General features: G+C 40.8%; 1 protein-coding gene across 9 annotated transcripts in view; it reads left to right on the plus strand.

Moving 5' to 3' along the window:
- Acvr1 (activin A receptor, type I) overlaps window positions 1-27,578 on the plus strand; it is a 118,475-nt gene that overhangs the window by 77,127 nt on the left and 13,770 nt on the right. For all 9 annotated transcript variants that reach the window (XM_013518777.1, XM_013518778.1, XM_013518776.1 and 6 more), the window contains 5 exons: window positions 11,245-11,508; window positions 13,582-13,793; window positions 17,851-17,950; window positions 21,544-21,690; window positions 24,575-24,850. In XM_013518777.1, the coding sequence (XP_013374231.1) occupies window positions 11,245-11,508; window positions 13,582-13,793; window positions 17,851-17,950; window positions 21,544-21,690; window positions 24,575-24,850 (999 nt within the window). The remainder of the gene's footprint in view (window positions 1-11,244; window positions 11,509-13,581; window positions 13,794-17,850; window positions 17,951-21,543; window positions 21,691-24,574; window positions 24,851-27,578) is intronic.

The following is a 27,578-nucleotide window of genomic DNA, read 5'->3' on the forward strand; positions in this document are numbered from 1 at the left end:
GCTTCTGTTTATTTTAATTTCATGTTGTAGTTAATATATCAATTAATACTGATTTTGCAAAGGGTTAGGATGATTTTTGACTTCAGCTGGTGTTCCTGGTCAAAGTCAGAAAGTATCTTTTGAAGGTAGGCTCTTGGCGAAGGGAATCAGGTTTTCTCAGGGAGACAGAGTCAGACATCACCGGTAGGGGCTGGGGATTTAGCTCAGCGGCACAGCGCCTGCCTGGCAAGCGCAAGGTCGTGAGTTTGATTCCTGGTACCGGAGAAAAACCAAAACAAAAACCAAAAAACATCATCATTAGCCATCTTTAGTTTCCTGTGACCCTGTGTGTCAGTCATTTCACCTCTGCTTGCTCCCACATGGGGCACGGGGAGACAGTCGGCGCTCATCTTGTGACAGTCACGGCGAGACGTGCAGCATGTTGGGCGCAGAGTAAGCCCCGAGGCTGGGATTTGATCGTGTTATTTTATCTCTAGTGTCTGAATCGTTGCCCAGTAGAATTGGTGCTTCATAAATATTCGACAAATGAATACTGTTGGCTATAATAATAGTTATTGTAATGTAAAAATGCTAGTCTCATAAGAGACAGAGGGATTGATCTGAGCTATAGCAATAATAAGTGAAGATGTACACTCTTTTAAAGAATTTATTTTGAGTTTCAGTAAAAAGAATCTGTTATAAGATGTCACCACCAGTACCAGGTGATGAAACTGGCTGGCACCAGCACTGTAGACATAGGTAAGAAGTGGTTCTGGCTGTCAGGGAGTTTCAGTCTGGCTGTCTGGTTGGATGAAACCAAGGGTGTAACAGGGAAGACACTGAACTCATGTAGTCTGGGGCAGCGGGTGGCAACCTAGAGAGGCAGAGCTTGTGTGGGTAAACGGCAAAAGAGAAACTTTGGTATTTTAAGCAAGGGAAGGGTAGAGCCCAGATAAATGACACTGAAGGAGACACTAGGTTGTGAGAAGGATTTCTTAGTGTTGAGAGTTAAGACCTTACTATTATTGCAGCCTTGTATTCTGAAGGCAGTGGAGAGGTCTTGAAAGATTAAGTAGAGACAGTTTGCATGTTTTGAAAGAGTGGTGTGAAGGAAGTTGATCATGAGTTATCTAATGCTTAGAAGGAAGGAGGAGAGGAATACTAGTCCTCCTGCAAGCCAGGGACAGGCAGACTACACGCTGCATTTTCATAGGCGTCCCAACCTTAGCCACTGGACAGTGGCAGACTGAAGCTTTAGTTCAAAAAGTCGAATGCTATGGTAGGTAGCTCACAAACTGGCAACGACAGCAGTACAACGCCAATAATCTAATCATAATCCTACTGCTGATTTTGTTATGAAAACAGAAGCCCAAGTTGCTGATTTTTCTAGCAACTTTTGCAAGACATTTAAATCCTCCTAGCTGGCCCTTTGTTCCTAGGTTGCCATGGAGTGTCAATAAGCCCTGCTCAGAATAACCCAGGCAGTGAAATGAGAGGTACAGCCAGCTCACTGGCCTGGTGGCTGGCCAGGTTACACTGTTTCTGTCGCTCCTGTCCTGGGAGGAGCACTGGGCAGCTGGTTGCCTGGCAGCTGTGAAAGGTGTATGTCTCTTGACTGCCCAGAGTTTGAAACACAACCAGAACTTGCCTGTCTCCAGAGTATGTGGAGCTCCAGATTGAGCTGATAGCAACTGAAAATAGCCTACTGAGCACCTGTCCCTTGTGCACCAGCCCCTGGCCGACTGCCATTTAGAACGATGTGGACTGTCTTGGGGGACAGATGAGGTGCTGAGAAGATATTAATGGCTCCTAGGAAAATGTAGGAACTTTGGCTCTGCTTAAAGGGTGGTGACTGGGGGAGGATCCGAAGGCTTCTGAGCAGGTCATTTGGTGCTTGATTAGTGGGACCACAGGAGTTTTGAATGTACAGTATGTGTCTGAGGACTCCTTATAATTCTCCTTGCTCAGCTCACTAGTGATGCGGTACCCGTACAGGTATGAGTTTTCTCGTGGAAGGAAAGGTTTTCCTAAAAAAAAAAAAAACAAAAACACTCCTGGCTGGTAGCCAAGCATAGTTTATGCTGCCCCAGCTTTAGAAAGGGCAGGCGTTGAGTTAAACTATTTTGTTTCATTTTATGCTGGTCTTTAATCCCTAGTGATTGTCAATAGATGGCTTCTACAAGGTGTCTCCCGCTAGCTTATTATTTGTCAGTCATCCAATTGTGGGCACACGTAGAATTATAGAGTAGAAGCACAGCATGCTAGGAACTGTCTGCTCCCCTTCGGGATTCCTTCCATTTCCTTCTGGGTCTCATCTCTTCAGCAGGTTTGCCATTGTCGGCTGGGCCTGTTGTGCCTGTGTGGATGGATCAGGCTCTGGAAGGAAATACTTCTGAAATGACTGGTGGTATTAAAGCTACTATTTTAAAGTGACCCTTTGTAGATACTTGGGTTATCTTTAGGCCGTCAGTGATCTGCAGCTACAGGAGCCAGAGGGAATCTGCAGAAACCCTTTGTCTGTTGCTCTTGCTTGGGTTTGTGTTTAGATATTCTTGCTCCCCAACCAGTGGCCTCATAACACATCTCAGATTTAGCCACCTTTCCTTTGCCAAGGCCCAAGGTTACTGTGGAACCTGGGAATAGTTTGTCATTCTGAAGAGGTTCAGATGGAGGAATGGTGTGTTTGAAAAGCCAGTTCTGGTTCACAGCACTCAGAAGAAATGCTTGCTGTTTATACCTAGAGTGTCCAACCCGGGAACTTTTTCTGTGAGCTCAGGTGAAAAAGAGGGAAGCTCATGGAATAGGTGTATTGCTGATGTCTGTAGTTTATTGAGAGGAACAGTCAGTGCTTAAAATTTTCTTTTTTCTTGACCAATTTTACACGCCTGAATTTGGTATTAGAATGACTGACCTGAAAACAATGTGCAGTATAAGAACCATTGTTGAACTCCTACCATTTTGTATGGTGAAGCTCTGCATCATTTCCAGTGTTTTTAAAAAATCATTATTATTATTATTTTTTTACTTGTTACTGTCTTTGTTTGATCAATCTTACTTTCTTATGTCTAATGGACTAAGCAACTTCATTGAAGATAATGGCATGTAATATAGCAACCATTGTGAATTTCTATCATTTTGTCTTGAGGTCATGTATCATTTTTGTTGTTTTTTTTTGTTTTGTTTTTGTTTTTCTCTGGTACCGGGAACCGAACTCACGACCTTGCGCTTGCCAGGCAGGCGCTTTTGCCACTGAGCTAAATCCCCAGCCCCTGTTTTTGTGTTGTTTTAATTTTGTCTTCATTGTTGTTTTGTCAGTTTTTAAATTTTTAAAATAAAAAAAAAAAAAAAGAGTAAGCTCAAAATGATCCAAACGCAATCTTACGGTGACTGTAGGGTCTTTATTCTATCACTAGTGAGCCAGTTTTCTTAAATGTGTTGAATTTGGGTTACTGGATTCTTTTGGGCCATATTAATTAGACTGATAGAGAAAGAAGATATGTGAAGCAGAGATCAGGTTATAAAGCCTGGCATACAGGTACACAAGGCATGTATTCATGAGACTGAAGACATGTATTCATGAGATTTCCTTCTTCATTAACCTTTCATGGTATACCAGACTAGAATAGGGCCTTGGGAAATGAATTGAGAAATTGGGCTGGTAGCGATATCAAAGGCTTCCACTCAATCCTAATATTTTACCCCTTTTAATTTCTAATTCTTTTGGCTATAAGATAGAAAGGAAGGTGTCTAGAAGTTACTTTGTTCCCACTGTGCTTTTCTCTGGTATACATAGGATAGAAATCTGGGGAAGGGGAATTGACTAATTCAGGACATTTTCACTTTCCACTTTAGGTGCCACAAGGCCAAGAGGCCATATTCCGAGACTGTTACTGAACAGACTGGAGCACTCCCTGGCATTTGATGGGTTTTTCTGTGTGGTTTGAAAGCTTCTGGATTAAGGGTGTGCTAGAGGCTGATGGTAACTAGAGCCACAGATGGTGACCTTGGAGAAAGAGGATCCCTTAATCCCAGAAAAGCAGGTAGAGTAGGGGACAAGAGGAAAGTGAACGTGTAGAATCAATGGGGATACCTTCTCCCACTGCTGCATGTCATCTAAAACTCCTTATCTGATATTTATTGTCCCCAAAGTTTCAGTTGAGAGCTTGGGTGGGAACCCATTGGAGGCATGTTGTATACTCCTGATTGGCCTAAGTAGGTGAAGAAACAACTAAAAGTGAATCAGCAAACCAAAATTGCTTCCTGCACTGGGAACAGAACTTCTAGCTCTCTATGGTCAGTTGTTGGAACCACATTTCATTTTCCCTTCTGACCCTAAACAAGGACTGCCTTCTCTGGACCATTCATAATTCACTGGGCAAACTGTTTTCCTCCTCTGTCAAGCTCTGTGACTCTCCCTGTAACTGGAGCTTGTTCAGACCTAAGCATTGGCCCGTATGTGCAGGCGACAGTATTTTCTGGCCTATGAAAATATTCCTCAGTAGATGATTCCCACTAGGCCTTCTGTTTCAAGAAATTTGAAGAAAAAAATGGGACAAATCATTATTTTCTTCCATATTAAGGAATTTACAGATCCCGTACATATGTTAAAACCAAGGCTTTGCTACAGTCAGAGAATCACCAAAAGCATGGAAAAGACAGGTTAATATTGTCTTAGATCATTGCCATACTATGTTGTTTCATTTGTTAGTCACTGGCATACAAGCCGAGTTTTTGGCTTTGAAATAGAAGGTGTGGCTGCTGCAATAGGCTTAATTTACAAGGATTATTTCAGAGACAAGGAGTCAGCCCAGACATAAACAGATGGCACTTTTTTTTTTCTTCTCAGCTTCAGCAGTTCAAATGTAGGATGACTTAGGAATCCTTATCACCTTCAGCACAGCAAGAAGGGGAAAATGATGTAATTCACTCCCTGCTGAACTCGCCATCATTTCACTGAAGGGGGTAGGGAATGGCAATGGCAGCAAAGCCTGGGGGCAGCCATTTCTCTGCTAGGCAGCCAATTCCCAACCCCTCTAACCTGACTTGTGCTAGCGGGACTTAGTGTGTGTTGATGATCCTGACCACCCAACATTATAGTAGCTGAAAGTCCCCAGAGCAGCCTCCACAGGAGGGCCACCCACAGAAGCCCAGCTGTTCTATTAATGTGTTAAAGCATTCTTTATTTTAGGAGTTCTTGTATTTTAGTTCTCACAAACAGGCTACAGTACCACTAAAAGTACTCCCTTTCCACACATGGGAGCCGAGTAGGGAGCAGATGTGACAGTGCGGCGGACCGCTCCAGGAAGAAACGGTTTGCACAGCCATGCCGGCCCAGTGACGAAGCCTCGCCTTAAGATCTGTGCTGACATTTGAAGACTTTACGGGCACAGTCTGCTCTGAAAACTAGCACCAGGTCTCTTCCCACCTCTAAATAATTTCTGTGAAGAGAAAATTCATGCTGTGCCAAATATCCATCAGGCTTGTACTCCTGCCAGGATCTGAGGCCAGTGCTGGGTTTGCAGCAGTGAGTGAGGTCTGTGGGGTTCCCACCAGCATGGTACTTCGGTCTAGAAGAAAGGGCTGTGTATTCAGCAGCCCTAGGTGTTAGAGCTCGCTCGGTGAGTGGAGTGTTGGCAGGGCGGAAGAAGCGTTCCATGGGGAGGATTCCACATCTGAAGAACTTGGGATTCTGAAGCAGGAAGGGACCTTCCAAGACTTCTGCCAACTGAAGAGGAGGCTGAGGAGCAGGCAGGGGCCAAACTGCTGAAAGTGATGGAGTCAGGGAGAATCAGGCTCCAGCAGCTGCTAGATCGGGGAGCAGCACACACAGAGTGGAGATGTTGTGAGTTCGAAGTCTTAGACATTCTCATTGTTATTCTGGTTTATATACTATCTCGTTTGAATGCCTTGAGTCTTTCTCATAACTCCTGGAACACACTTTCTTGTTGGCTTTACAACTTTCCTATCAGTCTCTCTAGTTTTAAAAAAAAGTGATGTGGATTCCCTAAATGAATGTTTTCTAAGGAGAGAGCCAGCATTTAGGCAGTTGGTGTATTTTATCCCTGAGCATATAGACCATCATCTTGCCAGAAAATCAGCTGCCCTTCTCTAGGCATTCCGGATGGACCTTTGTGTTTCTCTCTTAGGCACAGGCTTGCTGGCAATGAAGCCTGGCATTGCAGAATTCTCCCTTAAGCCTTTGTTTAATGCCAGAGATTTCAAATGCTTATAGATTCGGGAGAGATGCCAAACTCTGCTCTCAGATTAGGAGACGATGGAAGGGCTCCCATAATCTATAAACCTAATATAAGCCGCCATTTCAAATGAATGATTTGTTTAGACTGTTGGAATAAGGCCAAGGATATTTCAAGTTTCTTTTAGCCTATACAAGTTCTGAGCCTTTGGACTTTTATAATAACAATCTAATTACTGCATTATTATTTGTGCTACTTTGAGGTGAGTCTATAAAGAATTCAGTGTATTCCTTTTGCTGATCCATCAGATGGATCATGGCTACCGGCTGGTTTACAGATAGTATTTTCTTATTTGTCTTGTATCAGAGATCTTAGTGGGGAAGTGGGTTTATGTACCATTTAGAGTGATAGTTTAGATGCCCAAAAGCATTATAGAGTGCCGGACTGGGCAGGTGGGGGTACATAAGTATGTAGCATTGTGCTTAGATTGCTAAAGTCCCACTTAAGCATAAATATGAATACTTTTACTCTGAAGTACAAGATTATCCCAAACTATAAACAGTCTTAAAAAGTCTGTGATGCTCTTTGCTCTGCCTCTTCTTCTTCTGCCAGTCTGGGATTAGTCTCCGAGTAGGTGTGTCCAGATGGTGAGCTGAGGATTGCCCAGAATAAGAAAAATCTTTTTAAAGATTTGGCCGAGGTGAACTCCTGGGATTCCCAGCCTGTGCCTCTGGTTTGCAGAGCCAGCCCCAGTCCTCCACCACCCTATGGCCTCATCTCTGCCAGGAGACAGACTCCACTTGTGGTCAGAGCTCGCTGCTGTTCCCAGCCAGCCCAGGCTGCAAGCAGTTTCACATGGCCCCTGGTCCTGCTGATACAAAGGGTGACTGGAGCCAGCCATAACACTGAGTAATGCCAGGAGGTACCTTCTAGAACAAACAATGTGGGTGAGCACCACAGAGAGGGAATACCTCTGGCTTGACATTTAAATTACTGAATTATTTAAATGAATGTCAATTAGGAGGAGTAGTCTGGCTGCTTTCTGCCAGGGTACTTCCTGGTTATTTGCACAGGCAAGTGTAAAGCATTCACATCAGATACAGTGCTTCCTGTATGCACCATAGAGAACTGGTCGCAGGACATGGTTGTCCGTCCCTGGGTGATTTCAGAGTAATTATATTGTAATTTCAGAGATTAGAGATCCACATCTTTTCTGTGTGGCCCTAAAGGCACCTCTTTCCCCACACCCACCCCAAATAAAATATCACAGGCCCACACGTTACGATGATTCCTAAATTTGACAAGGCTAAAAAAGTGAGTCATGGGCATGACTTTGAGACCTGTGATGTTCCTAAGAATTGTGTATATTAATAGTTGAGAATGGTACTACCTGGCTTTAACCTTTTTTTTTGTTTTGTTTTGATAGATAGCTTTTTCTTTTTTTTTTTTAAAGAGAGTGTATATTAATAGTTGAGAATGGTACTACCTGGCTTTAACCTTTTTTTTTGTTTTGTTTTGATAGATAGCTTTTTCTTTTTTTTTTTAAAGAGAAAAAACAGTAATAAAATAACAACAACGACAACAAAACACTACAAAAACACTAAAAACAATACAGAATTTCAAAACAAGATGATAAATTAATAATGGTTGCAATATAACAACCATTGTTGAATTCCTACCATCTTGTTTAGTGATGCTCTGTATTGTTTCTAATGTTTTTTTTCTTTATTATTTTCTTATTCTGTTTAATGGTTTGATCAATCTTGTATTCTTATATCTGGTAATCTGAGCAACTTTGCTGAAGTTAACAATATGTTATGTAACCTTTTTTGTTGAGTTAGTAATCCTCGCTCAGATAATCCATTTGTCATCTCTTTAAACTAACGCAGTCTGTCAGGTGAAATTACCATGGTGTGTGTGTGTGTGTGTGTGTGTGTGTGTGTCTGTGTGTGTGTGTGTGTGTGTGTCTGTGTGTGTGTGTGACTGGTCATTCTTATATTTTTTATGAATTTAGAGCCTTCATTTATATTTGTATATATATATGAAATACTTGACAGACTCTGCTAGCTAGTTAAATAGAAACATACAGTTCAAACGAATGAAATGTTGGGTGAAGAGCAAAAGAGGAAACAAGTTGGTGAAGTTTTTTTACTTTTCCAGTACTAACCGCCAGACTCAGCTCTTGGCTCTTGTATATGAGACTGAGTTAATTAGTACATGTCATCAACAGCCATGGTTTTATGTCCTTTTTCTTTGTTTTGAGCATAGAAGGAAGGATATGGAAATCCTAGTTTTTGACATTTTATTGAAAAGAACTACCAACTGAAAGGTAGGCAACCCCTGGTATTCTGTATATAACTACAGGAAGTATATAGAAAATTCAAGGAGAGTGTTTAATGAATGAATGAATACCTTTGGAGAATTTGCGGCCCTGAGGGATTAAGATCTGATTATGGTCAGTGTTGCTTCATCCCTGTGTATACTTCATCCCTGTGCATAATGAGTTGAATTTTACTAAAGTCATTATCTACTTGAGGCTGTTCACTCTGGCAAGATTCTTTAGGTCATAGTGCAGACATCTGTTAGACCATATGCAAATCATGCAAATAAGAGACCCTGGGAAAGCAGTGTCCCCTTCTGTGCCTGTGGACTTAGCTTCATTTGGTCTGGAACTTTAAGAATGGCTCATCGTGAGAGCACACTGGAGAAATTATTATTGTAAAAATTGATATTTTAAAATTAGAACCACAGAGTATTCTTTGGTATCTTAGACTTATTCATTGGTTTTGTGTAGTGCTGGAGATTGAACACTATAGGCCCTTTTGCATGCTAAACGTGTGCTGTACTGTGGAACTTCACACCCAGCATCCATGATGACTGAACCCTCGAGAGTCTGGAGTTAGTTGTTGGTTCTTGTTGATGGTGGACCTTATATGCAGCAGGTTGAGCACATCACATTCTTCTCGCCATTATCAACCCACAGATTGCTGCTCACTTATTTTTGTTTTATCTTTTCATACCCACACTGATCCTTCATCTTTAACCCAGTGTCAGAAGGTGCATACCTTCAGTTTGTTAGGGGTTTATGCTTGGATATGTGTGATCTTTTTAAAAACAGTTTTAAAATACATATTTGTGTTTGAAATTTGTATCAATTGTGTTATTTGATGGTCTTAAAAATATAGTCATTTAAGTCTCTGCGGTAGATCACAAACAGATCAATAAGACACCATTAACACCCCCCCCCCCCCCCGCTTCCATTTCCTTCCAAAGAGCCATCACCTGTTGGGCAGCATAGTTGGCAGCCCTCGGCCCAGCTTTGTGCCATTCGAGAGTGGCAAGCATGTCTAGACTCCCTAGAAATACTATCTTTCAGCTTTCTTTTGGCAAGTGTAAACTTTTTGCTGGATTATGTCAGCAGATATATATGTTTCTTATCTTCATAGAAATAGGTTAGTGCTGGAATTTCTCTTGGATTTCTCTGGGCAGGGACAATAAAGACTGTCTCTTTGTTCATTAAAATTTTTGCTCATTAAAAATGTCTGAGGGCTCTTGATTCTCAGGGGTGAGACTGGTGACATACATAGCACTGTCAGCGGCTATTTTGGATTTTCTGCTTTCAGGCATGTCTTTGCTTTTGGATGAGCCCCTTGCGGTTTTCAAAAGAACTAGCAAGTCAATTATAAATAGAAGGCTGTGTCTGTGTGTCTGCATGCGCTTACTCTGTGGGACGAGGCACCCACATGACAGTGGGCAGTGAACTATTTTTCCACTTCTTTGAAGAGGGAAGAAGAAAGATTAAGAAACACTTTTCTCTTTTTTAGATAACCCACATCTCTACACACACCCACACAAATCTGTGTAAATGAACTTGACATTTTCAAAGACCTCACCTTAAGGTCTTGTCTTGAAAGCACAGCTACCCGACCTGTTATTTTAAGAAAGAAGCAGTTATCTCACAGACCCACTGTTGAGGGTTCAAGGATTAGAGGGCAGCCTCTTTGCACCAGGGACCTTGAGGCAGCTCTCAGCTGGATTTCCTTATATGAACAGTGCTTTGGGGACAGTGGCCTTGGCCAGCTAATCACTGGTCTGTAGGACATGACTGTTTACATTTCAATTTCACTTTCCTTCCCCACTGGTGGAAACTGTTGGAACCAGCAAGTCTGAACTTATCAGTCCAGCAAAGGAGGGGAAAAGAGTGTTGTTAAAAAATGAAACTGCAAATAAGTGTTTTTAGACACTATTAGGAAATGTGATTAGGTGTGCTTTCCTTGTGATACATCGCTGCCTGGCTTTCCATTCCTTTTGGACTCACCAGATATGAGCAGTCCCTTTGATCCTACCCGGTACCTTATTGTCCAGACATTGTTCACTTCCCTTTGTCTCTTTGTGCCCTCATTCTGGATATTTGCTATCAAGTTCTTTTTCTGGCAGTTGAAAATTCTTGAGTAGTTATTAATTCCCCTTTTAATCAGTGTTAAAGCTTCTGTGTTACTATTACCGAAAAGTTAACTTAGGCATCTAGCTGGAAATGTTGATGACATCAGTTTGTAGCTATAGATTGCATCTTTGAAAATTCTTATTAATACAGTGGTTATTTTTGAAGCAGTCATTCTGTAACAGGAAAATCAGCATTGCTTGTTTTATTATGTAGAGCAAACAGGAACTGGTGTTAACAGGTATCATATATTTAGGAGCCATTTTTTAATATATAAAATATTGGTGATGAATATTATGTTCCAGTAAAACGTAATATTTGGTATAAGAATTGAGATAAGAGAGTAGGAGAAACTCACTGTCAGAAGTCTCTTGGCAGATGATAACTAGTCTCTGGCTTAGTGGGATCTAAAGGAGGGTACATAGCTTATATAAATGTATTCCTGGATTGAGAAATGGTTATTATTTGGTAGTTGGTCAAATGACAGTGCCACAGAATGGCTCATGATGATGACTTTCTCCTCTGAGAGTGTGTTGGGAATGGTCCTGGAGAAACTTCTCATTCATCCAATAGGGGTGTTAAACTCATGCAAGTGATTTGTTCTTCTCCTTTCTTCTCTCTCTTTTACAGATGAGAAGCCTAAGGTCAGCCCCAAACTGTACATGTGTGTGTGTGAAGGCCTTTCCTGTGGGAGTGAGGACCACTGTGAAGGCCAGCAGTGCTTCTCCTCATTGAGCATCAACGATGGCTTCCATGTCTACCAGAAAGGCTGCTTCCAGGTTTACGAGCAGGGAAAGATGACCTGCAAGACCCCACCGTCACCTGGCCAAGCTGTGGAGTGCTGCCAAGGGGACTGGTGTAACAGGAACATTACGGCCCAGCTACCCACGAAAGGTTCCCATGGCCTTTTTTGTTCTAGACTAAGGGGTTTGTTAGTGTTGTCCCATGTCTGTGTGGGGTAAATTCCTGTGTGACCCCGCAGCCCTCCTCTTGTTATTTTAACCACAGCAATAGACCACACAGAAGGTTACTCTAGGTTAAGAAGGGGAGGCCAGTCAAAAAGGAGGGATGAACATTTTTGGGAAATAAGGTGACATCCACCTTGAAGACCACCTGGCTGATCACTTCTCTTAGGTTGCCATAAACAGGGTTACAGCTTCCTATGCCACTTTCTGTTACTGGGCCATTCTGTTACTGGGCCAATTATGTCTTCCACAATTTCTGAAGTAATTTTTCTTAGTAAACACTCATCGCTAGGACTTAGAGTAGAAAATGGAACATAAGAGTGGAATGCCTTTCCTTCTCTGTGAGGAGGGAAGGAGAAGAAGAAGAAAAGCTCACGAACCTTTTCTCCCAGGTCTGATTCCCACCCAGCTATTGCTAAAGCCAGGGGGAATTTTACTTGAGCTGTGGAGTTTATGTGACACCTTCTCCCTAATATGTTCACTATAGATTCCAAATCTGCTAGAAACCACTGTTTCTCTGAAATTGTTTCCTCATAAATGGCCCTAAATTGCTGTCTCAGATCTCTGTTAATATTAACAGACTCCTCCAAGTCAAATTTATTTACTTAATAATAGTACATTTTTAATAGGTATCATTTTTTAAAATTGTGCTTATGAAAGAATCACAAACAAAAGTAGAGTAAGACAAGGCCACAAGGAACATTCACTGCCAGAAATACCAGATTGCAGTGGGGAGGCAGAGAATGAAAAAGCTGATAGAAGATCATGTTGTAGCAGTTTTGAAGTTGGACTGATGATCTTAAGACAGGTAGAAAATGTTAAATTTCATGAGCAAATAGGGTTGAAATTAAATGGGCACTTCCCATATATTTTGAGTCAGCTTTTTACCAGTTGAGTAAATGGCCATGAAGAAATGCCTGCATCCTGACAAAAATTACAATATAAACCATTCAAAGTTCCTCATCCACAGAATATTCTGCTAGCCCTTAAGTTTTAACAGAATATCTTTTTAATTTAAAGAGTTTCTTCTAATCCAAGAGGCTATGATATTTATAATTCAATGTTTTCACTTGTTTTTATATTTCATCACGCAAATGATATGTACCATGGACTCTCATATTGGCCAACTTATCATTTGGAATTAGAAAGGTAAAGGAATGTATATAAGGAAATCTGGCTTGAGAGTGGATTGCTGAAGGGACCAGGAGCATGGAAATAGCACAGCACACGTAGGGAAGAATAGGACTTTGTAGCATAATACTGTGAAAAGGCGTGAAACTCAGAGGTGGTTATTTTCTTGAGAATCACTTTAATTATGGACCTTCACTGTCCAACTAAGAGATTTTGATTTAAGTCATTAAGCAAGTGGAAAATCTTTGTAAATATTTGCTCAAGGAACAGGTGAAGTATTTGAGTGCACGTACTTGTGTTTGAATGGATCAAGTAATAATGCCAGGGTGAGGGAGTGACTCCATGAATGGATGTTTGAATAAGTGAATAAATGCACAGATGAATGGATAGGATCCTAGACAGAAATTGTGATGTGAAATCAACGAGGATTCTGCCGTAGACATCCAGGATATATTGAAGAGAGAGCACAGATGGAGTAATGCAGTTTTAACTCTGCTAGCAGTTTCTCATAGGGATGTTATAGGATGGTGTCTATCTGTGAGCGCTTGATTATAAAACATCTTTATATATCAATTCCAAGTTAATAAAAGTAATATCAAGATTTGTATGGTACTTTATATTGTAAAAGCACTTTCACATACATGCATTAATGCAGTTGATTCTCAGTGGAATTTTTTCAAACTCCAGTTATGTCTAATTGAATGATGATTTAATGGTTGGATCATGGCCAGGTGGTAGGAAGTATTTTAGTTTTAACATTTTATAACTGGTGAGACCATGAGGTGAGCTACTTCTTAGGATATTGGTCATGCCAAGTAATAAGTAAGCAGTGGTCCTGATGACCATTTCCACTTTTCTCTCCCATCTGCAGGAAAACCCTTCCCCGGAACACAGAACTTCCACTTGGAGGTCGGCCTCATTATTCTCTCTGTAGTGTTCGCAGTTTGCCTTCTAGCTTGCTTACTGGGAGTCGCTCTCCGAAAATTTAAAAGGCGGAACCAAGAGCGCCTCAATCCCAGGGATGTGGAGTATGGCACCATCGAAGGGCTCATCACCACCAATGTTGGAGACAGCACTTTAGCAGTGAGTTTGTGACAATCTAAGCGTACCAGAGATGGCTGCAGATACTTTATTTGGGCATGAAAAGTTAGAAGGGCAGGACAGTGCAACCACATGCCATTGGGCGCTTACCCCTGAGCAAGCGTACAATAGCACTTGTATAATCTACATTACATGAGGATATCATTTCAGACAACATTGAAGGGGAGAGGGGCTTTATTTAAGTAGATTCTTGGTAGTTTTCTTTTGGGACTAAGGGAAAAGGGACAAAGAATGATTGCCTGCAATTTTGAAAGGCTTAGAATTGGTGGTATTCAGTTGCTCTATTTTTAGTATAAAAGTGCTTTTCTTTTGCTTAATTTTAAAAATCAATTTCCCTTCTAGATTATTTCAACACCCTATAATTTAAGACTTTAAAATTTGACATCCAAAAAAGTAGCTGTTAAATTTCCCGTACTCTGGTGCTGCCCCCTTGTGGAGTGTGGTCGCCTGGGTAAGCCAGTGCCATCCAATAGGACACAGTTCGTGTACCACACATGTAGTCTTCAATTTTGTAGTGGTCCTTAAAGAAAGTAAAACAACACAGAAATAAAAACATAAAAAAGGTGACTTTAATTTTAACTATTCAGCCTAACATACACTTTTTTTTATCATTTCAGCATATAATCAATGAAAGTATTAATGACATTTTTGAGCTAAATTTTCAAAAATTTGTGTGTATTTTACACTTACAGTGTGTCAGATTAGCCCAAGTTTACTTATTCAACATAGAAACCACTGTATTTATGCATTTAAAAATCACTCTTCTGCATACTTTATATGATGGACTCAGGCTACATTCCCAGCCCTTTAAGTTTTTATATTTTAAATATTTTGAGCCAGGATCTCAATTGCCCAAGCTGGCCCCAAACTTGTGATCTTCCTTGACTCAGCCTCCTGAGTAGCTGGGATAACATATATGCAACCACAGCTGGCTCAAAAATCAACACTTTGTACAACAAATATTTAAAATTTCCCAAAAGACCTGGGCATAGTGGTACAGCCTGTGATACCAGCACTTTGGGAGGCTGAGGTAGGAGGATCCTAAGTTCAAGACTAGACTAAGCAACTGAGTAAGATTCTGTCTTAAGAAGCTCTGGGGATGTAGTTCAGTGGTAGAACTCAGGCTATTATTTGTAAGTCCCTAGGTTCAATCCCTACTATTTTATTTAAAAAAAAAAAAAAAAAGTGTTAATTTTAAGGGAAGGTAAATAGTAAATAAGAAAAGGAGATCATTTATTTTTATAAATAGATGGTCATCATAAATCATTAAAAAAAAAAAAACCTACATTGATGCTAGGCCAAATCTGAAAAAGGCAAAGAGTTGAGGGTGTCGGAGTGTTGGGAAAGGCGTGTAGTATGTAATCATCTGTCACAGTCCACTGAGTTGCAAAACAGTCAAGGTAATATCTTCCTAGGGTGAGTCAGTGTTATTTAATACCATGCCTATGTATCATCAGAATGTCTTGGGTTAAGTCTTGCTGCATGGTCAGCATGCAGAAGGTGCTTGAGGGTTCTGCACTTAGATTTGTCTGGCAGCTTCATCTCTACCAGGGGAGATGTGCCCTGGCCAGTGGCCGTCATGGTACCCTTCGTGAGCTAGCAGGACATTGGTGATGGCTAACTTGACCGGGTGACATGGAACCCTCATGCCCAACTATTACAGGGCTACCAGTCACCTGTACTTTTTGCACAAAAAAAGAGGAATTAATCTTGAGTAGCTTCCTTTTATCTGTTTACAATGTGCTACTGTGGAACTGAGAGAAGATAGAAGAAATTCTATTTTGAAAAGTAGAGAAGCAGAATTTTTCATTAGAAATTTACTCAGAAGTCTATTCTAAGCTTTAAGGAAAATTAAATGAGTTTATTGAGTTAATAACAAGAAGATGTGAAGATGAATCCTGACCAAGCTTCAGCAAAGCAAAATTCTAAAATAGATTAGTCAGAACTTTGTTCTTCAGAGCTGCTAATATAACTAATTACCCTGGGTAGTAATTGGAATATCTAGTATAAATTACTATTTAAGTAGCTCTTAGGATTTTGAAAGAGGAAGGGAGGAAGTGTATGCCAAAACAGTCTTCTAACCTCAACCAGGTCAGATGACAGGATGTCATGATATAATAACATAGTAAGCACAATTTTTAAAACAAAATGTCATTGTTGGTCTCTACATGTGCTTATTTAGGTAATATGCTCATTTATATGGTCCAGCACAGCACATACCCTTAACAAAATCTCTTATTTACTCTATAAAAGAACTTGAGATTTAGATTTGAGGTAGATGTTTATTAGTCTTTTGTTGACCCCTCCACTCCAGTCTGTGAAATGGGTTTAGAACTATAATTACACATTATGAAAAAGGAACACATTTAATTTTAAGAGTTTAATTTGCAGAATTATTCTTCTAAAAATGGAATGAATGGAGGGAAATGGCCAGAGAGATAAATGCTTAGATAAATAATGAAGTCTACATTTTCTTTTTCTTTTTTTCTTGCTCTATAATTCAAGCTGGCCTTGAACTCATGGTGATCTACCTGCTTCAGCCTCCTGCATTTTCTTTTTCTTTGTTTCTATTTTCTTTTGGTGGTACTGGGGATTAAACCTAGGCTTAGGGATACTCTACCATTGGCTCCAACTCCTTTTATATTTTATTTTGAGACAGCGTCTCCCTGAGTTGCGCAGGTTAGCCTCAAATTTGCCATCCTGCTGTGTCAGCCCCCTGAGTGACTGTGGTTATAAGAGTGTGCCACTGTCCCTGGCTCCTTTAATAGTTTTTAAGGTTCAGAATTTCTTCCACTGCATTTCAGCTTTTGGTAATTTTTCCAGTCACCAATATATAGCGGTGGTGCTCAGAGGAAATAAAAGAAGGTGAAATTCATGGAAATCAGTGTATTGCTTTAATAGGCTGCTTGAATGTGGGAGAAAAGGAGAGCTTTGGGACTGTTGCTGCAACCATGCTCACCTTTACCTCAGCCTCACTGTTACTGCAGCCGTGCACCTCACCAAAGGCACAGCATTTGTGTTACAGATAACCCTTGCCCCATACCAAAGACTTCTGTTTCTTGGCTTGCACTGAAAGTAAGAAGAAAAATTTTTTTGAGTGAACTAACTAGGCGTGTTTTGCCAAAATGTTCGTTCATGGGGCTCTGGTTTTATGCTGCTTCTTTTTTTTTTTTTTTCTTTTTTTTTTCTTTTTGAGACAGGGTCTCGCTAGGCAGTTCAGGCTGCCCTTGAGCTCACTTTGTAGCCCAGGCTGGTCTCAAACTCGCAACAATCCTCCTGCCTCAGCCTCCCGAGTGCTGGGATTACAGGCGTGTGCCACCAAGCCCAGCCTTTGGTTTTATGCTTCTAACAAATTTTTAATTCTTTGCTTTTCTCATGTGTGAGTGCTTCACATTGAAAAAGGACAAGAAGGTATAATTTAGGGAGCCCTTTGCTCCTCAGCAGCCTAACAGGTAACCTGTACCCAGGGAGCCCATCCCTTGCAGAGTGAACGGATGTAGTGATCCACACTGATCTGTACAGACTTTCCACTACACACATCAGAGCTATGTTTTGTATTTCCAATCTGTTTGTTCCTAATTAGACTTCCTTAGCTGGTGTGACAGCTAAAGTGGGTCATTTGATAGGTACTTAGTGGATAGAGCAGGATGTGGTAAATTTTACCCAGGACTTGGAGTTGTAAGTCTCTTTTCCTGCTGCTCCCCTGGTGCTCAGCGTTGCGTCTTGAACTCTCTCCTTTGCATCTTCATCTTTGCTCAGCTTCTTTATACATTTTATTCTAAAACTCTGGGTGTAAGAAGGACTATTGCTCCCTCAAGAGAACATGCTATATGTTAGGGAAAGAACTGACCTCTCAGTTTCCTAAGAAGTAAAACCCATCTTTTTTTTGGTGGAGCTCTCCAGATGTGCTAACAGCCTCTGTGTCCAGGGCCGCTGCCTTCCACCCCTCCATCTGCGTGACACATCATGCATGCGAACGGGACTCTAAACCACAAACGACTGTTCAGTAGTTTCTTTTTCTCCTTGTCTGAAACCGCAGGATTTGTTGGATCATTCCTGTACATCGGGAAGTGGCTCTGGTCTTCCTTTTCTGGTACAAAGAACAGTGGCTCGCCAGATTACCCTGCTGGAGTGTGTTGGTAATTCTTTCCTCCTTTCCTTTCTGGGTACCATGAACTGCTAATTGTGGTTGTATAGTGGAGTGGAACTTGTAAGATCTGCTTGTTGTTGTCTCTGGTTTCCTTAGCAAGCTCAGGAGATGTTGCTGTAAGCACTGTGTGCATATATTGCTTATTCACCTGCAGGAGAGGCACAATAACCATGTGATCTCAGTTCTCTACATCTCCATGTTTGAGCCTCTGAATTTTTTGAATCTCTTGTCAAGGGAGTCATCTTTATTTATTTATTTATTTATTTATTGGTTTTTTTTCCGGTACTGGGAACCGAACTCACGACCTTGTGCTTGCCAGGCAGGCGCTTTTGCCGTTGAGCTAAATCCCCAGCCCCTGGGAGTCATCTTTAATTAGTGTAGAGAATGCCTGGTAAAAAGCTTTCTATTGCAAATAGACCCTTTGGCATGATAGGAATGTTGAAAAAGTAAATTGATAAGGCTGCTCCTGACCAGGGGTGTTGAGTGACCCGAGGTAAGTAGGCTACTGGACAGTAAAGTTGTTACCGTTCTCCAGTCATTTTCATTCTTCCCTTCTCTGTAAAATAAATAATGATAAATACATACAATTTTATTGTCAGTTAAAAACAAGAGCTTATATACATTTTTATGGCTTCTCATTTTCCCCATATGGGAATATATTTTTAGGTTGACATAATCATGGTGTATTATGCCCCCTTTTCAGCTTTAAGCTTACCTTTCCATCTATTTGTTTTGTTTTAGTTTGGCTGGGTTTTTTGGTGCTTTTTTTAACCCCTTTGGTTTTTTGAGACAGGGTTTTACTATGTGGTTCAACTTGGCCTTGAACTCACTACGGAGCCCAGGCTGACCTCAGACTTATGGCAGTCCTCCTGCCTCAGCCTCCCAAGTGCTGGAATTTACAGGTGTATGCTACCACACCTGGCTTAAAGGCCTCATTTTTATTAGTTTCATGGAGTGGGTAGGTATTTGCGAGCAGCCCAGTGGTTTTCATTAATTTCTCCTTCTGCTGGCTGGCTGCTGCCATGTCTAGGATGGCTTGGCGCCATCTCCATGCTGCGCCCCCCAGACTGAGCACTGCTTTGGGCTGGGCTTTGCAGTTCCAGCCCTCCCAGCTTTCCTTTGAGGAGGTGACTGTGCTCATAAGCTAGCTCCACCACCTGCAGTCTTGTCCAGATTTTCTTGGAGTTTTCGTGGAAAGTGGGATATTTCCAGGCCAGCAGAAGGAAAAGGGATGGACACCACCCCAGGACATGGCCTGGGGGCTTTACTGCCTTTTCTCCAGGTCAGCTGCTGCACCACTGCTGGTATCTCTTCCACAGCAGACTAAGAATAGAGAAAACGATGGGAGAGCTCCAGATGTGCTCATTGTGAACAGCCGCAGCTGTCTTCCCGTACTGACCAGTGTTCTGCTGGGATGTGGACAGGAATGTCTGTGCACTGCTAGGAGGGCGGTGAAGGGGGCATGTGCCCGCCTTCCCACTCTCTACCTGCCGGTCCCAAGGCTGCGCATCATCCATGGGGCAGCACCAAATCCCAAACTCAGCCCTCAGGGAGTAGAGCCAGGATCCAAAGTGAAACGTAGCATTGTACTTTTGCAAATACATACAGTTTCTGGTTTTGTAGATATTCTTAGCATTTTGTGAAATAGTGTAAATCAGTTATTACATTTTGCTGGGTTTGCGCTGAGGACTTTAATGCAAACAGTGCCATTTTAGAAGCCTGTAGTTAGTGTTGATGTGGTACAATTTTGAACAAAAATATATGTGATAAATTGCATGGATCACATATTATCATTTTGGATTCACAAACATGGGAAGCTGGAGTAGGTCTGTCATTTCCAGATGATGCTAAGGAACCCCCAACTTTCATATGCCTTGGGGATCTCCTTGTGCAGCTCTGCTTTTGTTTTGTGGGCTTCTCTCTATGGGTGAATTTGCAAAAAAGCACTTGACAACTTTAAACCAGTTGAAAGCCAAGAAATGGTTTTCTTTCTTCCTTTTATGTACCCTGCTGTACATCTCTTGCTTAAATAAAAAAAAAAGAGAGAACAAAGGATTTATAGCAACAGTTGATTAGAATATTTTCCCACTTTCTGAATTAAAAATTGAAAGCAAAGAGAAAATAAAGATACATGGTGGAACCAAAGCAGGGCGAGCTTAGCATACCCATTGTAGTGTCCTAGCTGTGGCCCTCATCTCAAGTTGCAGATGCCGAGCAATTGTTATGAGCCAGTAGAATGAGTTCTGCATTAAATAGTATCTCCGTGGCCTGACAGCAGCTCAGAAGAAGCACTTATCAGCCCCATTTAACAGCCCTTTGGAATAGTCATTGGTATTTATTGGGACAGAGGTTCTTGTCAGAGGATCTGGTCTTGCGTATTGCCTGGACAGACGTTCTGTTTCTCCACATGAGGATTCTCAGTGGCTCCGTTTTCCAGCAAAGAACTACAGTCTATTCCTGCATATGCAGGTGCTGCTGCAGCTGCTTATTATAGCCCTGTGATCCCAGCAGCCACTCGCCTGGGCAGAAAGCCCCACTGCCCTGCAGTTGTGTCTCCTGCTGCCTTCCTCTCCAGGCTGATTATACCCCGTGTTGATCCCCATAGTCTCAGGGTAATTTCCTCCTGCTTCCTCCCTCCCTGATCACTCCTGTCTATAATTAAAGGGAAGAATGGAAGAGGGAGCACGTTGTTGACAAGCTGACAAGTGTGTGGTTGCTGAAAGAGGAGGGCCAAACACCAGACAAGTCAGATTGCAGCTAACATCACCACGGTTTTTGGATTGTGTTTTCCAAGTGGCCTTTTTGGTGTAGCCCCTTTTGTGCCATCAAAGGGGCTGCCTAAAGCACAGATACCCTTGACCAGTGTCAGAAATCAGAACTGTCCTGGGATTATGTGTTTAAGACTTCGCAAATCCTCTTTAGAAATGCATCCTCTGCCAAGAAATCCTTTAGGGGTGGTGGTAGCATGCTTTATGATCTCCTACACAGCACTGCATGTTTGGTTGTTTTTGTTTTTGTTTTTAATCCCCAGAACACACTTCTCAAACTTAATAGTCTCCTTTGTTAAAAGAAAAAAAGGCAATGTAAATTCAGATCTGTATGCCTGGAAAATGCTTCTCTTGCTTCTGACGAAGGGAAGGAACCAAGGAATCCATTTGACCCAGCAAGATACACTTCCTTTGGCTTTCAGCACAACATTGAAATTTAATAATCTGTACCATATCCTAGGTTGTACTAGTTTTATGTGTTTTTGAAGCCATATACGTTTGATACCTTGCAGTAGAGGAATTTATATGTAAACTTGGTGGTTAGCAGCTAACTGTGTAATGCAGAGACAGAAGACAATTTTTTTATCACTATGTGGTAGGTGAGTGTGGGGGGTTCTATGTGATTTTTTTCCTCTTATAATGTCTTTCCAGGCAAAAGGTTGTGGTATTTATATCCCCCAAATATATCCAGCAGATAACGGGAGGGATTGAGAGCTACGGGCACTAGGCTCGTTGGATTATTCTTAGGAGTTGTTCAAGCTAGCTACCCTTGTCTGTCTGCCTTCCGGAGTCACTTTTGTTTTGTTTTCTGCAGGGAAAGGCAGGTATGGTGAGGTATGGAGGGGCAGTTGGCAAGGGGAAAATGTTGCTGTGAAGATCTTTTCTTCCCGGGATGAGAAGTCGTGGTTCAGGGAAACAGAACTGTACAACACTGTGATGCTGAGGCATGAAAATATTTTAGGTGAGTACAGGATGAGCCCCTCACTGATTTATTATCTAAGTAGAAATAACTGCTACCCTTTGCCCTCTCTGGTTTGCTGCGTGTGAATTTGAAAGTCTCTCCTGAAAGCGATACAGGGATCCTCAGAATTTATATGCAGCTTAATTTTCTTTTAACGTCAATTTCTTATTTAAATCTGCAAACAAGTTAAGTTGTAAGATTCTCTGGATGAGGAAAAGGAAATCCGTTATTGCTCATTCTTATTCCTACATCTGCAGATCGTTACTTAAACAACAAAAATTTGCCCCGCATTGTTCACTTCAAGGCTTCATGGGTTGTTCTACTTACCCCACCCTTTTTGAATATTTATTACTTGAATCAAACTAAGAAAGATCTTTGGACTCTTTCCTAGAGATTCACAGCTCCCAGGGACATCATAATTAAATGCACATTCCCTCAAAGTAGGCATCATTTTTAAAAGACCAGATTTACAGAAGGATTCAGCATACATTTTAATTTGGAAACTAAAGCTTAGCAACATTTGTGAAATATTTAAAGTACCCACCAAAATCTTGCTGTGGCAGTATAAAGGGTGAACATATTCTTTGGGCCCATTGACTTCTGTAGTTTCAAAAAATTTCTGTAAGTGTGCTTATACTAATACACATATGGTTAATGCTGCTGGAGTGCTTCTTTAATAGCAGGTGTACAGTTTGTACTGTGTAGCATTGTGATGGCCACTTTATGATTACTGGACGATATCTGGCATATAGGAAGATCCTTGTCAAAATTTATTTCTATTTTGCCCCTATCCATTTAATATTTCAGTCTGAGTAAAGTTGTCACTAAATGATGGTTTGATGCTTCCAAAGTTTTGCTTCAGCAATGTAGTATTGATGTTTCATTTCAGAATTGTTTGATTTTTGGCTTATGACTTCTCCACCTCCTTTACCTCTCCTGCCCTAGTCATTACCTGTCCCTTCTCCCTGTGCTGCGCTGCCAGCTTCCCACTTCTAGTCCCCCACTTCACACAGAAATGCCTTGCTTTGGAGAACAAGGTAGTTCTGCTCACAGTGCCTCTGACAGCTCCCAAACTGAGCGTAACAAATGACTTCTGTGCCTTACACTCAACACTCCCTTCTTGGGGCTCCAAGGAGTCCTGTAAGCTCCACCCACAAATATGTCCACATTCAGCTACCACCAGTACTTCCCAACCTTGGAACTGCCACAGACGTTTAGGTGTCTTTGTCCTTGTTCGTGTTGTTCTAAATCACCCTGTATTTCTTTTCCATTCTCCAACTCCAGAACTGGCTCATGCTTTTAAAGACACTGTCTGACTGCTTATTCACTGAGTTTCTTGAGTCCAGGATAAAGTGAAGAAAACTACCCCCCAAAAATACTAAATTACCAAGTTCATGTGTTGGTTATTGAATTCTGGGCTATTTTAAAACACACTAGTGGTCAGGTATCCTGGAACACTTTTCCTGTGTTTTAGGCATCATATTAAGTATTTTACATGCTATATCAGTCTTTAATTCTCACAGTTACCCTTTGAGATATATTAATATTACCTGTATCTCATAAAGGAGGAAGGTGAGATGGAGATTTTATGTGACTTGGGCAAGATCATCCAGTTCGGGAGTGTGGGGCCAGTATGTCACCTAGTAGTAGGTGGTCTGAGCCCCAGTCCTCTCATCAGCTGTGCTGTGTGGCAGCCTCATGTCTCAGCTGCCCCAGTACCTCGTTCCAGGACTATCACCACAGTTTTAACCTCTAGGCATCTGTTCAACCTCCGCTGACAATAGAGATCAAAGTACAATTGTCCTATACAAGTGCTCCAGCATTGGAGAAGCAAATATATGATTCACACTTGAGACATACACAGTTGAAAAAAGTCTTGCTTGTTTAGAAGTCATTTTTCCTGAAGGTTCAGAATATAATTAATGAGACAAAAATCTTTAAGACCTAGAGGGTGAAGGGGAAGGTAAGGCAATAGAAATACTCATTATTTATTTAATCAGAGGGCCCTCTCCCTTGCGGGAAGAAATCAACAGAAGCCACACAGATATGATATACAAGAGCAATTTAATTTCTCTTGAATGGTGCTTTATTCCCTTATTGTGTTCAAAAGTTTCCTCACATGTAAAAAGTTTTCACTCCTCTTCCAGACCCGTTCAGTTGTCACTTCTTGATGGAAGCCCATTGTAATAACTAGAACAGATAGTTGTAATCCTCTACACTGGGCTCATCCTGCCTTTTGTAGATAAATATTACAATAGTTCCACCTCATATTGTTTTCATTTTTATATATCTTTTTAAGCCAAAGAGCATTATCACTACAGTTTTTCTATGTGGCGGACAAAGAGCATTATAAATGCTAAATATATTTATATTGGTTGCTGTTTTTATTTGATGAATCAGTTAGTTTATAGAATTCATCCCTTTATGTTGTGTCTAGAGAGCCTACATGGACTCTCCTTTCTAAATTGTGGACAGAGTCAGGACTAGAATACAGGTGTCCAGGTTCCAGGCTTTTTGGCAGCATCAGCAGGGTGGGGGTGTGTTGAATGATCTGTGCTAGGAATATCAACATGATGAAGAATTTGGCAATATCCTTAGGGATGAGTCTAAAGGTACTAATCCTATCTGAATCTTAACACAATGTAAAAAAATTAAAAGATTACTTACAATGGAAAGTAATACAAACATTTTATATTAATTAAAAGTGTTGTCTTAAGGAATGAATTCTATTATTTTCTCTGCTGTTTCTATAAAACTCCTCTCATGTCAGTTGGTTAATACCCTTATTTTTAATTACAGATGATTTCAATAGTGTGACTATTAAGGGTCCAGAAAGTTACAATGTGGATTTAATATGTATTAATTTCATTCTTGCTCTTTTTAGGTTTCATTGCTTCAGACATGACATCAAGACACTCCAGCACCCAGTTGTGGTTAATTACACATTATCATGAAATGGGATCGTTGTACGACTATCTTCAGCTCACTACTCTGGATACAGTTAGTTGCCTTCGAATAGTGCTGTCCATAGCAAGTGGTCTTGCACATTTGCACATAGAGATATTTGGGACCCAAGGGAAACCAGCCATTGCCCATCGAGATTTAAAGAGCAAAAATATCTTAGTGAAAAAGAATGGACAGTGTTGCATAGCAGATTTAGGTAAATTTTTAAAATTTAAAATTACTAGTTTTAACTATTGTGCTATTACAGTATCCAGCTGGGTTGTACCTCTTTTTTTCTCCTAACATGTTATGAAAAATTTCAAACATAGAAAAAGTTGAAAGAACATTGTAGTTAACACCTATGACCTGTGTATTCTCGGTAACGTTTTACTGCTTTATCATGTATCTATCCACCCATCGGCTCATCTTAATGTTTGATACATCCCAGAGTAAGTTGCCAACAAAAGAACCTTCTCCTCAAGTGACTTCAACACCCACAGTAGTGTACCATTAACTAAAGTACCTAACTTGTTTATTCGTTTCTTCTTTTCAGGTAAAATTTACATGTGATAAAAATATATAAATGTTAGGCACATTGTTAGAATTTGATAAATGGTATAAATTCCAAATCTGTATTGGGACTTACCCATTCTGAGAAGTTGCCTCAGGTAAATTCAGTTGGTCCCTACCCTACCATCAGAGACAGCCAATTCTGTTATATTTTGATCTCATAAAGCTCACATGAAGTAGGGCACAAGGACTTATTCTGTGCAATGATTTTGTCTTTTTTTTTGTGTGTGTGTGAGTTTTTTTGAACTCACGACCTTGCGCTTGCCAGGCAGGCGCTTTACCACTGAGCTAAATTCCTAGCCCATGATTTTGTCTTTAAAAAAAAAAAAAGTTTCTACAATCATTCTTCTCTAGCCAAGGCAAACTAATCAATTTGAGAAAGAAGAAAATAGCTCTCAAACTGGATAACCCTTTGCCTTGCTGAAATATCTCATTCTTAGGATAATGCTCATTGTAGTTTTACATTATGAATAAGATTATTTTCATATATAATGCCATGTATAAAACCGTACTTACCCCAGGCTCCAAAATATTGGTTGACTAATTGTGCTAATAAGAACTAAGGGGGCTGGGGATTTAGAGGGGCTGGGGATTTAGCTCAGCGGCAAAAGCGCCTGCCTGGCAAGTCACTCATTTCAGTGGACTCTTGAGAGTCCTCAATGTGATTAAAAATGTTTTATCAATTGGGCATGGTGGCACATGCCTACAATTCCAGCATTCAAGGCTGGAGGATCTCAATGTAGAGCTTAACTTGGACAACTTAGTGAGTTATCCAGACCCTGTCTTATTAAAAAATAAAATAGGGCTGGTGATGTAGCTCAGGGTGAAAGCCCTGGGTTCAACCTCCAGGACTACAAAAATAAAATAAAAGGTTTACAATATTATTGTAGTTATTGTTAGGCTACTAAAGGTTTAGATAAAATTAACTTTCATTATATAACAGTAAAATTTATTTCTGTTTTTAAACATGCAGTTTGACATGTTGGAAAAATTTGCTTCCTTTGAATACCTGGAACATCTTAGTGTTCACTGTGAGAAATTATTTTAGTGTCTCCCATGTGTGAGAGCGTTACTCCAAAGCTTCTAACAGGCAGTTTAACTGTATTGTGAACTTTCATGGCCTATGGCATGCTCTTTAGAGCCATGGTGATTTGGGTTTAAATTCTGACTTTCCCTATTATTTATAGTGTATTTTTGCACAAGTCAGTTTTTCTAGCCAAAGTGCTGACACTGTTTTCGCTGAGAACAAGGGTTGGGGCCTTACCCAAGAGGGTGTCAGCATTTGATGCTGTGCGCTGAACTTCTGCGGTGTTGGAAACTTCCCTAATTACGTGTTCATGTATTTCTCATCTAACTGAAAAACAATTAGACCTACCTCTCGGGATTGTGATAGTACTCAGAAAGCGTTGTAAACCTGGCAAGTAATAGGGTTGAAGCAGCAGCTGTTGTTAGGATCTCATGGTCTGGGGAGAACAAAAGAGTAGGGCAGCTCTTCGCTGTGGCTATGGGACATGGTGGGAGTGGGGTTCAGCTAATGAATTCTGTAGCCTTCCACTTAGATACATTGTTGGTGGAAAAATCTGTGCTAAAGAGTCATTTTTTCAAGTGACTAATAATGTACTATAGAAAACATCTTATATAAGTCCATAATCTGTATATAATTTTTATATCATGCCTAGAAGTTAAGGATCACTCATTAGAAATAGTGTTGTTAATACAGCCTAAAGATTGGCTTTCTATTTTTCTGGAACTTTTTGTTATATAAAAAATCAAGCTGGGCACGGTGGTGCACATTTGTAATCCCAGCACTCAGGAGGCTGAGGCAGGAGGATTGCCATGAGTTTGAGGCCAGCCTGGGCTACATAGTGAGTTCAAGACAACCTGAACTACATACTGAGACCCTGTCTCAAAAAACCAGCCAACCAAACAGACGAAAAATTCATGCATATGAAAGGATTGAGAGTGTTAAAACCACTTTCAATCCTCAACACCTAGGCTCAAAATATAAAATTTTGTCACGTGACTCTGGTTCTGGAACTAGTAAATGGGTATATATGATTTGGGAAATTTTTACAGTGGTCTTAGAATCTAGGAGTTGATTACAAAGATTGGGAAAAGAGGAGCCAGTCTTTAGCTGAAGTCAGTTGCTAGTCGGTTTGCTGATTAGTAAGGGTGAGATAACAGGTGCAGTCTTTCTGGCATTCTATGGAGTCATCATCCCATAGATTCAGAGCCATGGAGTGGGAGGAGAAGCATTTTCCGCAGATAGCTGGAGGCATTTCCAGAGGATCTTTGGATTGCAAAGGTTTACAGGGGCAGCTTATTTAACTTTGGCACTTTTTATTATATTGAATGTTACAAGAATCATTCACAGT

The sequence above is a fragment of the Chinchilla lanigera genome, unplaced genomic scaffold (genome assembly GCF_000276665.1).
Source record: "Chinchilla lanigera isolate Chin_1 unplaced genomic scaffold, ChiLan1.0 scaffold00048, whole genome shotgun sequence".
In the NCBI taxonomy this organism is placed as follows: domain Eukaryota; kingdom Metazoa; phylum Chordata; class Mammalia; order Rodentia; family Chinchillidae; genus Chinchilla; species Chinchilla lanigera.